The 15283-nt window shown below is 42.6% G+C and overlaps 1 protein-coding gene across 1 annotated transcript; it reads right to left on the bottom strand.

Moving 5' to 3' along the window:
* Positions 1–670: 670 nt before the first annotated feature.
* CKAP2L (cytoskeleton associated protein 2 like) lies at positions 671–13956 on the bottom strand. The gene is made up of 9 exons (XM_069959775.1): positions 13870–13956; positions 11085–11154; positions 8247–8307; positions 4764–5830; positions 4070–4277; positions 3812–3967; positions 3114–3177; positions 2857–3031; positions 671–1159 (listed from the first exon to the last, which is right to left on the bottom strand). The coding sequence occupies exons 1-9, from the start codon at positions 13898–13900 to the stop codon at positions 892–894; spliced, it is 2100 nt and encodes a 699-aa protein (XP_069815876.1). The 5' UTR covers positions 13901–13956; the 3' UTR covers positions 671–891.
* Between the last annotated feature and the right edge of the window lie 1327 nt (positions 13957–15283).

The following is a 15283-nucleotide window of genomic DNA, read 5'->3' as shown; positions in this document are numbered from 1 at the left end:
GCAAAATAAGGCAATATTTTACAAAAAATACAAAAAAATAGCACTTCTTACACAGAGAGCTGTATAGCAGTATCTGCTACATGTAATATATTAGCGGATTATAACACACATTTCATTTAGTGACACTGACAGCAGGCTGAATAGAATCATTGTGCACACAACTGTAATCACCAGCAGATGGCGCTGGACCTCTCTAATACATAGTAGGGAGTTGTCAGTTCCTGCTCAATGTTGTTGTGGCATGGGGCTCAGGAGCTGTGTCTGTCCTAGGTGCAGTGGTTGTCAACGCATGATGCAACGATGAACAATAGGTCTGCCCTAAGGGGGCCCTCACACATCCTTTTTGTGTGGCGGTTTTCAGGCATTTAAAAAAAAAAATTTTCTGACGTTTTTGATTTTGTTTGTGGTTCAGGTGTTTTTTGTGTGCTGAACTCTTTTTCCTCTGCCATCACATGACCTAGTTGCTGAACCACAAAAGGTGACAAAAACTCCAGAAAAAAACAGCCATGCGCACAGCAATGGCGTTTTTGAAACAATCAGAACAATCCCATTAAAGTCTATGGTAGAAAAAACGCCACACCCTGAGCATGCTGCATTTTGGAAAAACTGCCAGAGACTCAAAAATGACAGAAAGCAGAGACCCCCCCCCCCCCCCCCCCCCCCCAAAAAAACACCTTGCGTGTAAGGCAGATCATAAACGTCCATTGACCCCCAGCTAACATCTGCCCGTGATCTCAAGGCAGTGTGAAGCCAGCCTAAAGGTACAGTGACTAAACTATTACTGGTTATTTGTTCTGTCTGATGGACAGGGCCAGAGATTTCAGTTCTGAGAACAGACGACCTGAAGACATGAACATGTTGCTGAGCTGATAAGAGAGTCCTGTGCAGACATCACACTGGCCCTTCATGTTGATCCTCTGTAGGGTCTTTCTTCAGGCTAAGGACACCATGGTCTGCCTCTTCTGGCAGTGCCTCATTCCTCACATACATGTAGGCTTCTGTATCAGCCTGGTCCAGGAGATCATCCAAACAGGACACCACAGTATCATGTTCCTGCACTACCTCTGGGTACTGCGAAGCTGACTGATGGATCCGCACTGACCTCCGCACTGGGGTGAGACGCTTCCACTCTTGGCCGCTTCCAGGAATCTTCTTCTTGCTGTTTGGAAATATGGGAATCGGTGAATAACTAACATACATGTAGTAAAATCCAGACAAATCTTCAAAACTGAACACCTACATCCTTAACCTCTTAACGACGCAGGACGAGCATACGAGTATGCTTGTCCTGCGGCCGTTAAGGGTAAACAGAGAGGGCTCCCAACGCGGTCCCCAGTTGCTATGTGCAGCTGGGGGACGCATGTATTAGCCGGTGCGGCCAATCGCCACTCCCGGCTAATTATTTAAATGCAGCTGTCAAAGCTGACATCTGCATTTAAATAGCCCGTGTCCCCCTGTCCCTGGTGTCTAGTGGGGGGGGATCTCCCCTTGCCCGATGCGATCCCGGAGGGGAGATACCTTCTACTGAGCCAGCTGGGGCTCAGCGTCGTAATGGCACTGATCCCGACTCGGCAAACACTAGGTCTGGTCTGCTGCAGACCAGAATAATAGAGCACTGATCTGATGGATCAGTGCTCTATTATAAACAGCATTGAAGTCAATGGGAGATCAGTGCTGTGCATATAGAAGTTCCCCAGGGGGCTTCTATTTAATGTATGTGGGGAAAAAAAAAAAAAAAAAAAAAAGACTTTTTATTAATAAAAAAATCCCCTCCCTTAATAAAAGTTTAAATCACCCCTCTCATTTTTGTTTAAATCAAATCAAGAGAAAATGTAATAAAACATGATCAAAAAGTCGCATATACGCAAAAAAGAGACAGAAAGAAAGAAAGAACAGATCATGGCACAAAGAATTACTTCTCACACAGCTCCACAGACCAAGGGATAAAAGCATTATAAGGATGGGAATAAAGCAATTTTAAACACATTTAGTTTTTTTTTTTTATTTAAATTTTTTTAAAAGCCATCAAATAAAATAAAATGTATACAAGTTTCATATTGTTGCAATCGTACTAACTTGAGGAACATAGATAACAAGTCAGTTTTACCATAGGGTGAACGGCGTAAACAGGAAACCCCTCAAAATAAAAAGAATTGAACCTTTTTTTCAATTTCACTGCACATATAATTTGTTTCTGGTTTTGCAGCATATTTTATGTAAATATTAAGTCTGTAATTACAAAGTATAATTGGTGTCGCAATATATAAGGGCTTATGTGGGTCTGTAGGGGAAAATATGCAAGTGCAGTGGCCTTTTAAACACGAGGAGGAAAAAACGAAAGCGCAAAAATGAAAACTGGCTCCGTCCTTAAAGGGTTAAAGAAGTATTTTCCCCAGCTTGTATGCCCTATTGAAAGTGATCGGGGTCTGACTGTACCGACAAAGTTGATACAGTCAATCCTGGAATGAATGGTGTGCGCACGATCTCGAAAGTCTGCCCTCCATTTATTCGTTCTTAGGACTCCCTGAATAGGCGTTACACCTCGCCATGTTGGTTTATGCAAGTCTTGACAATGGTTACAAAGTGCGCACAGGCTTATATATAAATGTTGACTTCTGCAGACTTGTGAGCTTCAGGAAAATGGAAAGTGATTACTAACATCCCCAAGGGCTAAGGTTAAATAGGATATGAGCATTAAAAGTAACCTGTACATTTACAAAGCTGTTGCCTCCTACAGGAATTGTAGTAACATACGGATGAAGCCATGTGCAGACTGTATGCAGCCTATACACATGTATGGGCCTTATGTCTAAGACTTTGTAATCACAATTCTGTATCAGAATACACAACCGTTACCTGGAAAGAGATGTGATCTGGAGCTTCACGGCAGAGCCCTGGTCACATACGCCCGCTCCAGTACAGGTGGTCTTCATCTCTTCTGTACGGTTTGTATATGGAGTCAATGGGATGTCCTCATGGATATCATTCTCCACCTCCTCCTTCTCAGCTGGCAAAGGTCCAAATGTGACCACTAGAGAAGAAAAGCCATGAGTATTATGTGGAGAGTCCCCCGTCTTTCATTGTAGGGTAATAAATAGAGTGATATAAATTACCTTTTGTCTTCTTGCTTGTGTTCTTCATGATGTCAAACACAACTTCCCTCAGCTCTTCAATTGGCTGAAATGAAATAGACAGCAGGTTAAAGCAGGACTATACTAGAGCCTATTGCCAGAAAATCTAGTGAGGGTCTAACAGATCTAGTAGTCACAGTAAAGCTGACCATACATGCTCGCCCGACAACTGTTACTTGATCCCTCCATATGCACACCTGGCTCAGCCAAGCGTGCATGTGTTTTCAATGGAGAAGAGAAAGAAAGCCACTGGCAGACATTTCTGGCAGCAGCTTATCTCCCAATGACATAAGGATAAGGGTATGCTAAAATCTTTTTTTAATTACTTTTTTTAAATTAGTGTCAGGAAGTGGTGTATTCTTTCCAGTCTGACACAGTGCTCTCTACTGCCACCTCTGTCTGCGACAGGAACCATCCAGACCAGTAGCAAATCCCCATAGAAAACCTCTCCTGCTCTGGACAGTTCCTGACATGGACAGAGGTGGCAGCAGAGAGCACTGTGTCAGACTGGAAAGAATACACCACTTCCTGCAGATTTTTAAATAGATAAGACATTCAGATGATGAGTGTAGTTGTTGGGACAATCTCTATAAGAGCAAGCCTATTTTAGATCTTCAGAACAACCAGGAGAAGTATGAGCAGCAGAGATAGAGAGAAGTACGGGCAGAGAAGAAACTTACTGTAGCCCCAAACTGGACCCCTTGTTTGTACACGTCAATAACGTCATCGATGCCTTCCCGTTCTAAGAGCCTAGCCTTACACACCCAGTACTTGGCAAATTTCTTTGCTTCAGGGACCTTGTCCAATGCAGCATGTATATCTTCTCCTGGAACGCCCTATAGGACAAGAACGAGAGAATATTCAAATCCATAGTATTCACAGTGCACACTTGCAGAAAGCCAATGCTATGGAGACATGACATGGCGGAAAACCTTTACCTTCTCGATGAGTTCTAGACACTCGCTAAGCGTCTGGCTGATTTTGATTGACAGACAAAGGAGCTCCTCCTCTTCCTCGATGCCTTCCCATAAAGAGCGGTCACAGGGGTTATGCTTTTTTGCTGTAGGTGGCCTCTTCGGTGGCAGTACCATAGGTGGTCTCTTGTAGGTTTTACCCTTCGAGTTTAGCCATTCTTCTAACTTCTTCCTTATAAGTGGAAAAAAAAAGAGTTTTACAATCACTCGTACATATAGACATACAGGAACCATTGCAAATTACAATCACACACACACACACACACATACACACACACACCACCTATCATAAGAGTTTAGTGCTTCCCTGTTTAGATAGAGTACAAGACAAAGTACGGGCCTGACCAAGATAGCTACACGCTGTACTTCACTGTCTACACCAGGCCTATTGAGCTAATGGTGGGGATCAGAGATAGCTGCAATCCCAGCCACTGCAGCAAAATGTGTGCTGTCTATTATAGACAACACCCACTGCTCATACCATCCATCTGTAAGTTTACCATCAGTGTGGTTCTGCTGCAGGGGTACTGTAGTATAACATAGTGTCCACTCCAATGGTCCCTGTCTGCCACAGCAAGAAATACTGTTTTTTAGTGCCTCTCCCTAAGCAAGGGTCCCCTCTACAACATCTATATCTATATTATAGCCTATCACCTACCTGCGGTCTTCCACAGTCATTCTGGGAGTCTGTGGTCGGCAGGCGGAGTCCGTGGCAGTCAGGTTGGATGCTTTTGTGGTGGATTTCTTAGTCTCAGCAGTCACACCTTGTTGCTTGTCCCCCCCAATCCCATTCTGTTTAGCGTACTCATTCTTTGATCTGTCTACGGCTTTATTCCATCCAGTTGGCCCTGTGCTTTTTCGCGGGGCTATCGGTTTATTCAGTGTATGAGTTTTCTGGCTATTGGCCATGTGCTTTGAAGCGATATCAGAACTGTGTGGTTTTATCTTGGGAGCAGACACAGGACCTGTGCTAACCTTCTTATTCGCCATGATATTGGAGGATGCCCCCGGTATGGCTGAGCTGGGCTTGGTAGGACAAGTGGTTTTTTGTGATTTCCTCTCCACCGGCTCCTTGCGGACATCTAGTGGTTGCTTTGCGCCATCATTCCTTGAAGTCTTGATCAGGAAGCTTCTTTCACTTACACTTTTAGATCCAGACATGCTTACTCTAGAGACTATGCGGATGTGTCCAGCGCTGGCCACGGACATGGGCGTCCCAGCTGGTGGCTGAGGCTTAGCATCATGAAGATTGGTCTTGGTAGTCTGTGTTATGGTTTTGGTTAGAGGGATTTTCTTAGACTGGGCGATGTTCTGCTCTCTGCCCTTAGCCTGAATACCTGAGCATAGCCCTGATGCATGTTGGTCCCTCCAGGCAGGTGATGTATTGTCCATCACACAGATTTCTGATTTCTCCCCATGCTGAGTTTTTGTATAGACGACGGTTAATGCGACGTCCGATTTGTCACTTCTTTTCAGCTTTATAGAATGGGGAACAGTAGAGGGCTGTAATGTCCTTCCTGCATGGTCTGGTCTCGTTCTTAGTAGGCCGCCGCGAGATGGAGGAGCGTTTCTGGATAAGGTTTTATTCTCAGGTCTGCTGGCTGCGACCATCTGCTGGGTAGGTAGTTTTCCTGAGCTTGGCTTGTATGGAAGGGATCTAGCGTTGGAGGTTTTGCTTCTACTTGATTCAGAAGCAAGATGGGACCCTTTATAAGAAGCATTTTTCTATAAAGAATACACAACACATCCATTTACCATTGTGATACAGTGACGTGGCCACAAGGACAGGTTTTACTATATTCCACATACAGATTTTCAACTTTTTTCTTTATGTTAATAGAGTTTAATTGTAGCTTGTTCTTCTGATCCAATAAAGTCAAATTAAATCAGCACAAAAACGATGGCTGCCAGGAGCTTTATGGTATGAGTTTTTATGGCTGAGCAGCTGCATGCAAGCCTTATACCACCAAGCATTGGATGTAGTGGTATAAAGACCGCCGCCACTCATCTTTGGAGCAGAGAAAATGTTTTTTGTGGAGTGGTGAACCTCACTTCCCTATCCAGCGTCTGATGGACAAGTCTGGATCTGGTGAATTCTGGGGATTGACTCAATATTAAAGGGGTACTCCGGCAAAACAAAAATTCAGATCAACTGGTGTCTAAAAGTTATATAGATTTATAAATAACTTCTATTTAAAAATCTCAAATCTTCCAATACTTATCAGCTGCTGTATGTCCTGAAGGAAGTGGTGTAGTCTAGCCAGTCTGACACAATGTCAGGAACTAATAAACGCGTGGAGACAGCACTCAGGTGAAAAAAAGTGTGGTTTATTCACATCCTACTTCCCGCAACGTTTTGGCTGACACTCAGCCTTTCTTAAAGTGTCACTGTCGTGAAATTTTTTTTTGCAGAAATCAATAGTCCAGGCGATTTTAAGAAACTTTGTAATTGGGTTTATTATCAGAAAAATGCATTTTTATCATGAAAAAGCTGTTTGAAGCTCTCCCCCCTGTCTTCATTGTTCTCCTATGGAGAGAGCTAAACAAAAGACCAAAACAGGACAACAAAGAGTTAATCTACAAATATCTCACCCGTTATCTTCTTGGACAGTCACCAGTGACCTGTCTGAGCTCGGATTACAGCTGTCACCCAGCTCCGTGCCTGTAATCCTCTGTTATCTGCTTTCTGCTGCCGGCTAACTCCCTCCTTCCTCCTCCCCCCTCCCCTCTCCCTAGAGCAGACAGGGGACGTCTCCTGCAACAAGTCACAATTTTCAGATTTTTCAGAGTGGATGAAAAAGAGGAAGGAGGGGGGGACCTGGGAAAAGGCTTTTTACATGCAGATAATGGCAGATTTGGCTAATAAACCCAATTACAAAGTTTCTTAAAATCGCCTGGACTATTGATTTCTGCAACAAAAAAAAAATACGACAGTGACTCTTTAAGCGTGAGTGTCAGCCGAGACGTTGCGGGAAGTAGGATGTGAATAAACCACACATTTTTTCACCTGAGTGCTGTCTCCACGCGTTCATTGGATTTTGTCCGGACGGTTGGGATCCCGTTTGGTGAGACGTGCACCCTCCTATTTTTGACTATTTTGTGCCTAACCTGTGCTGTTCCAATACTAGTTGGATTTCACAATGTCAGGAACTGTCCAGAGCAGTAACAGGTCCCCATAGAAGAACTCACTTGCTCTGGACAGTTCCTGTCATGGACAGAGGTGGTAGCATAGAGTGCTGTGTCAGACTAGAAATAATACACCCCTTCCTGCAGGGCAAACAGTAAGTACTGGAATACTTGAGATCTTTAAATAGAAGTAATATAAAAATCTGTATAACTTTCTGACCCAGTTTATTTAAAAGTTTGAAAAAAAAATGTTCAACACGTCAGAAGTTTGGCAAAGACCCCCCCATCACCCTCAAAATCATGTATTGGAAGAGGGGTAAGTGTCACTGTCGTTTAAATTAATTTTTTTTTTTTTTTTTTGCAGAAATCAGTCGTACAAGTGATTTTAAGAAACGTAATTGGGTTTATTAGCCAAAAATGCATTTTTATCATGAAAAAGCAGTTTGAAGCTCTCCCCTCTGTCTTCATGGTTCTCTATGGAGAGGGGTGGAGGGAGATGAGGCACCAAAACAGGACAACAAGGAGTTAATTTACAACTACATCACCGGGCTATCTCCTCTGAAGTCAGCACTGACCTCTCTGACTGCTGAATACCGGCTTTCACACAGGTCCCACTGTGTAATCCTTTGTTCTCTGCTGGTGACTAATCTCCCTCCTCCCCTCTCCATAGATTACACAGGGCACGTCTGACGTAAACCAGTCGAGATTTCCTGATAATGAGCGAATGAGAGAAAGGAAGGGAGGGGGAGGGGGGGGGGAGACCTGGGGAAAGTCTTTTTGAATGCAGATAATGGTATATTTGCTTAATAAACCCAATTACAAAGTTTCTTAAAATCGCCTGGACTATTGATTTCTGGAGGAAAAAAAAAAAAACACAGTTACACTTTAAAGCAGCCTCTGCAACTATTACATGATGTGTTGGCTCTCTATTTTCTGCTGCAGTGTGAGACTGTATATCAGGATAAAAATGCAATGATTGCAATAAATAGAAACAATAGAACATTTGCTCACTTACCTGTTTAGCAGATTCTTGTGGCCTTTTACTTTGTAGATTGGTGCAATCTTTTAGATATGGTCTGTAAAACACATGGCACATTTGTAAGTAAGAGCCCAGGGATTCTCTTTTACCTCTTTCCTGATTTGTCCATTTCAGTAAATACTAACATTCCGCATAAAATAGCAATTCTGCAGCATATTTCCTTGTAACGCTTCTTTCCTCTGATCCTCCTTATGAACATTAACAAATAAACTGACAAGTGGGTGTTACCAAATAGGTGTGTGTCCCTCTAAAGGACTGAAAAAACCCATTCATGTCTATTCATAAAAATTCCTGGAAGAATACCAGGGGGTCAGCACCCAAATGAGATTTAATGGGGTTTGTTTGGTTCTGCCATTGCTTCTGTTATTTTACATGGTAAAAATGCTTCATACTGTGCTATTTTTTTCTATTAACCCTTTGAGGACCAGGCCCAAAATGACCCAGTGGACAGTGCAAATTCTGATCTTTGCGCTTTTGTTTTTCCCTCCTCCCCTTCTAAGAGTTTTAGCACTTTCAGGTTTCTATCTACAACCCATGTAATGGCTTGTTTGTTACAGGAATAGTTGTACTGTGTAATGACGTCTTTCATTTTACCATAACATGTATGACGGAATCCCAAATATATTATTTATGAAGATATAAATAGGCGAAATCGTAAAAAAGAATGCAATATGGTAACGTTTGGGGGGTTCCTGTGTCTACGTAATGTACTATATGGTAAAAGCGACATGATACTATTATTCTATAGGTCAGTCCGAACACAACCATATGCAGGTTACACAGATTCTCTAATGTTATATATATTTTTTTTAAGTAAAAACTTTTTTTTGGCAATTAAATATTAATAAAATGGGCCTACTGTGACGCTTATAACAGTTTTATTTTTTCACCTACGGGGCTGTATCGGGTGTCATTTTTTCCGCAATGATCTCTAGTTTTTATTAATACCATATTTGTGAAGCTCGAACGTTTTGATCACTTATTTTTTTTATATTTAATGTAACATAAAATCGGTGATCCGCACACTTTTTTCCCTCTTTTCTCCTATACGCCGTTCGCAATGACACTTGTTAGATTTTAATAGATCGAACAATTATGCACGCTACGGTATATGTTTATTTTTATATGTTTTATTTATATAATAGGAAAGGGGGGTGATTTCAACTTTTATTGGGGGAGGGGTTTTGGGATAGTGTATTAGTGATTTTAACTTTTTTTTTTACTACACATTTTAAGTCCCTTTGGGGGACTTGTAAATACATTAGTTTGATTTCATACACTAATCATTGCTATGCCATAGGCATAGCATTGATCAGTGTTATTGGCGCTCTGCTCATTGAGCCTGCCTGTGCAGGCTCCGTGAGCAGATCGCCGATCGGACCGCACGGAGGCAGGTGAGAGACCTCCGGCGGTCCGTTTTAACGATCGGGACCGTCCTGATCGGTAAGTGACAGGGGACTCCCCCTGTCACTTACACTTAAACGCCGTGGCGTTTAAGGAGTAAATGAAACGCTGCAGCACGATTGCTGCAGCCTGTCATTAACGTTGAGGCGCCGGCTGCTCACTGCAGCCGGCCCCCACCTACTATGGAGCACTCTCCGCTCCGGAGCGCGCTTCATAGCTCAGGACGTACCGGTACGCCCAGGGTCGTCTGGGCACAGACTTCCAGGGCGTACCAGTACATCCTAGGTCATCTAGGGGTTAAAGGAGAAGTCCAGTGAGAATTTTTATTAAAGTATTGTATTGCCCCCTATAAGTTATACAAATCCCCAATATACACTTATTATGGGAAACGCTTATAAAGTGCTTTTTTCCCTGCACTTACTACTGTATCAAGGCATCACTTCCCAGATAACATGGTGATGTCACTTCCTGGATAACATGGCGATGTCACTTCCTGGATAACATGGCGATGTCACAACCCAACTCCCAGAGCTGTGCTGGCTGTGGCTGCTGGAGAGGATGATGGCAGAGGGATGCTCAGTGTCCCTCCAGTGCCCTGTGTCCCTCAGTGTCCCCCTGCCATCATCCTCTCCAGCAGCCACAGCCGCACAGCTCTGGGAGTCGGGTCGTGACATCACCATGTTATCCAGGAAGTGACATCACCATGTAAGTGTATATTGGGGATTTGTATAACTTTTGGGGGGCAATTCAATACTTTAATAAAAATTTTGGGATGTGAACAGAGTCTAAGCTGTCATTACATCTCTATGGCGTAAGGTCAGTGTGGTCTAAACTAGTTTTTCTCAACTCCAGTCCTCATGGCAACCAACAGGTCATGTTTTGAGGATTTCCTTAGTATTTCACAGGTGATATAATTATACTCAGTGCATCAGATAATATCACAGGTGATATAATGTACACATCAGGTATTATTACAGATGTTCTTTGTATGGGATATCCTCATAACCTGACCTGTTGGTGGCCATGATGACTGGAATGGGGAAACACTGGTCTAACCTGATAGTGAGGAACAGGGTTTGTGTGTTAGAGTTGTTACAGACGGGTTTTGAACGCTTTTTTCACTTTTTATATGTGACGTTCTCTGGCGGACTTGAACGATAGATCTTTCCTTGTTTGGTTGTAGGGAGACATCTATCAATCAAGGCTTGAGGCTGTGAGGATCATAAAGGGTTTTCTCATTAAAGACACTGGTACTATAGGTCTAGAATGGGCATTTATGAGTAGGCAGTAGATTAAAGGTGTATAAATGTGTAGAATACTTATAACTTATCCACGGGAGAGTCCCAGACGGGTATACCCCTTTAAGTGTCAGACCACTTTAACGTGACAACTCATATCATGTCTACTTACTTGCAATTGTTTTGAAGTTTCAGCTTCCCTTTAGCTGCCAAGTATTCCAGAAGCTTCAGCCGGCGCTCTTCTATAAAGAAAAAGAACGGGTGACGTTTATAGTATGTGAGATATCAGAATTTTAGTTTTTTAGATGGAAAAATTATTTGTAGCCCCGTTAGATAGGGTAGTGGTTCACAACATACATTCACACTTCATTGAGACCCCCTACTCCTTAGCTGGAAGAAACCTGGCATCATGTGTATGATGTGTACACATGGGGGTGTATATGACTGGTAATGTATATAGTGTGTACACATGGGGGTGTATATCACTGGTAATGTATATGGTGTGTACACATAGGGGTGTATATCACTGGTAATGTATATCGTGTGTACACATAGGGGTGTTTATCACTGGTAATGTATATGGTGTGTACACATAGGGGTGTATATCACTGGTAATGTATATGTTGTGTACACATAGGGGTGTATATCACTGGTAATGTATATGGTGTGTACACATGAGGGTGTATATCACTGGTAATGTATATGGTGTGTACACATGAGGGTGTATATCACTGGTAATGTATATGGTGTGTACACATGAGGGTGTATATCACTGGTAATGTATATGGTGTGTACACATAAGGGTGTATATCACTGGTAATGTATATGTTGTGTACACATAGGGGTGTATATCACTGGTAATGTATATGGTGTGTACACATAGGGGCGTATATCACTGGTAATGTATATGTTGTGTACACATAGGGGTGTATATCACTGGTAATGTATATGGTGTGTACACATGGGGGTGTATATCACTGGTAATGTATATGGTGTGTACACATAGGGGTGTATATCACTGGTAATGTATATGGTGTGTACACATAGGGGTGTATATCACTGGTAATATATATGGTGTGTACACATGAGGGTGTATATCACTGGTAATGTATATGATGTGTACACATGAGGGTGTATATCACTGGTAATGTATATGTTGTGTACACAGGGGGGTGTATATCACTGGTAATGTATATGGTGTGTACACAGGGGGGTGTATATCACTGGTAATGTATATGTTGTGTACACAGGGGGGTGTATATCACTGGTAATGTATATGTTGTGTACACATGAGGGTGTAGATCACTGGTAATGTATATGGTGTGTACACATGAGGGTGTAGATCACTGGTAATGTATATGGTGTGTACACATGGGGGGTGTATATGACTGGTAATGTATATGGTGTGTACACATGGGGGTGTATATCACTGGTAATGTATATGGTGTGTACACATAGGGGTGTATATCACTGGTAATGTATATGTGTGTACACATGAGGGTGTATATCACTGGTAATGTATATGGTGTGTACACATAGGGGTGTATATCACTGGTAATGTATATGGTGTGTACACATGGGGGTGTATATCACTGGTAATGTATATGGTGTGTACACATAGGGGTGTATATCACTGGTAATGTATATGGTGTGTACACATAGGGGTGTATATCACTGGTAATGTATATGTTGTGTACACATAGGGGTGTATATCACTGGTAATGTATATGTTGTGTACACATGGGGGGTGTATATGAATGGTAATGTATATGGTGTGTACACATGGGGGGTGTATATCACTGGTAATGTATATGGTGTGTACACATGGGGGGTGTATATGAATGGTAATGTATATGGTGTGTACACATGGGGGGTGTATATGAATGGTAATGTATATGGTGTGTACACATGGGGGGTGTATATCACTGGTAATGTATATGGTGTGTACACATGGGGGGTGTATATCACTGGTAATGTATATAGTGTGTACACATAGGGGTGTATAATCACTGGTAATGTATATGGTGTGTACACATAGGGGTGTATATGAATGGTAATGTATATGATGTGTACACATGGGGGTGTATATGAATGGTAATGTATATGGTGTGTACACATGGGGGTGTATATGAATGGTAATGTATATGGTGTGTACACATGGGGGGTGTATATCACTGGTAATGTATATAGTGTGTACACATAGGGGTGTATAATCACTGGTAATGTATATGGTGTGTACACATAGGGGTGTATATGAATGGTAATGTATATGATGTGTACACATAGGGGTGTATATGAATGGTAATGTATATGATGTGTACACATGGGGGTGTATATGAATGGTAATGTATATGGTGTGTACACATGAGGGTGTATATCACTGGTAATGTATATGTTGTTACACATAGGGGTGTATATCACTGGTAATGTATATGGTGTGTACACATAGGGGTGTATATCACTGGTAATGTATATGGTGTGTACACATAGGGGTGTATATCACTGGTAATGTATATGTTGTGTACACATAGGGGTGTATATGAATGGTAATGTATATGGTGTGTACACATGGGGGGTGTATATCACTGGTAATGTATATGGTGTGTACACATAGGGGTGTATATCACTGGTAATGTATATGGTGTGTACACATAGGGGTGTATATCACTGGTAATGTATATGGTGTGTACACATGGGGGGTGTATATGAATGGTAATGTATAAGATAGGTATACAAGAAGTCTCCATATAATGGCTTTATATATATATATATATATATATATATATGTCGGTAGTATGAATACATACAATATGTGTAGTGCTGTTATTATGACTAGATAGACATAGATTGTATTGTAGGTATCAGCGCTGACTCTGTACATGCAGACAGTCCGGTGAGCGCAGCGGCTGCAGCCATACACACACATGCCCAGTGTCTCTCCCACACCACCGCCTCACCTTCCGCCGTCTGCCTCCTCGCCGCTTCCATTATATATAGCAGTACAGGGACCGCGGCTATCAACCGGTGATCTCACTTTCTCCACAACCGCCGTAGTTCAAACTAACCAACCAATCACATTCAGCGTTCTAAACACTTCCATCCAATCACCTTCTCTTAGACGCTTCTGTTTTTTTTCTCTCTCTCTAAAAACTTTATTGACAATAACACAATCCGCAGCTGAGGTTTTGCCCGTACGACGCTGGAAACCGGGAAGGGAGAGCTGTGTATTACAGTCACTGCTGATTGGATAAGGGGCGTGGTAAGCTGTTGCCGTGGTTTCTGGTGTCGGTAATAGGTAAATATCGGTATTAGGGGACTTAGTTGTGCGACAGGTACAAGAAATAGACCTGTAGCAGGCTGAAGACCTCTTTATCAACATTTACTATATTCCGCAATACTACATACCCGCCGCAAGGGGGCGCATAAAGCTGTAAAACACTACATAGACTTCCTATTCAGCTGTGGCTTCATAAACACTATGGCTCAGATCTAGCTCTGTGCCTCGAATAGTTTGGTGTTGACCAAAGCAACCTAGCACAATTTATGCTAATGAGGTGTGATTGGTTGCTATGAGAGTCACTTCTAGTTTCAGGCTGTGTTCACACACTGCAGTTTTGATTACAGTGCAGCAATGAAATTGCAGCATTTATGAACACAGCCTTAGGCCATCTGATATATCTGTGCCTATATAGACAAAAGTATAGGTCCCCTCCACATTGCACATATATAGGGCCGTATTTACCACTAGGCACCCGGGGTCCGGTGCCTAGGGCAGCACTTAGGAGCAGGGGAAAGGAAACCTTTTTTGTTTTTATCTTTTTATTCTCCCACCTCCTTTTCAGATTTGCCAGTAAATCTGGTGTCTTCGAGGGGGATGGGGGGGGGGGGGGGGTTATTGGTCAGGTGTGGTATAGCAGTGTTATCCAGTCACAGTATGGCGGTATTGGTCAGGTCTGGTATAGCAGTGTTATTCAGTCACAGTATGGCGGTATTGGTCAGGTCTGGTATAGCAGTGTTATTCAGTCACAGTATGGCGGTATTGGTCAAGTCTGGTATGGCGGTGTTATCCAGTCACAATATGGCGGTATTGGTCAGGTCTTATATGACAGTGTTATCCAGTCACAGTATGGCGGTATTGGTCAGGTCTGGTATGGCGGTGTTATCCAGTCACAGCATGGTGGTATTAGTCAGGTCTGGTATGGCTGTGTTATCCAGTCACAGTATGGCGGTATTGGTCAGGTCAGGTATAGCAGTGTTATCCAGTCACAGTATGGTGGTATTGGTCAGGTCTGGTATAGCAGTATTATCCAGTCACAGTATGGTGGTATTGGTCAGGTGTGGTATAGCAGTGTTATCCAGTCACAGTATGGC

This window comes from Dendropsophus ebraccatus, chromosome 1 (genome assembly GCF_027789765.1).
Source record: "Dendropsophus ebraccatus isolate aDenEbr1 chromosome 1, aDenEbr1.pat, whole genome shotgun sequence".
In the NCBI taxonomy this organism is placed as follows: Eukaryota; Metazoa; Chordata; class Amphibia; order Anura; family Hylidae; genus Dendropsophus; species Dendropsophus ebraccatus.
Note: the sequence above shows the minus strand (reverse complement) of the source record. Positions and strands in the feature narration are given on the sequence as shown.

What these genes read in the sequence shown, in the direction of transcription:
- CKAP2L (XM_069959775.1), bottom strand. Translation starts at nt 13,900, where the DNA reads ATGGAAGCGGCGAGGAGGCAGACGGCGGAAG. An exon ending in AAACTTCAAAACAATTGCAA is followed by an intron (nt 8,308 to 11,084) that starts GTAAGTAGACAT and finishes TGTGTTTTACAG; the next exon opens with ACCATATCTAAAAGATTGCA. An exon ending in GGGTCCAGTTTGGGGCTACA is followed by an intron (nt 3,178 to 3,811) that starts GTAAGTTTCTTC and finishes ATTTCATTTCAG; the next exon opens with CCAATTGAAGAGCTGAGGGA.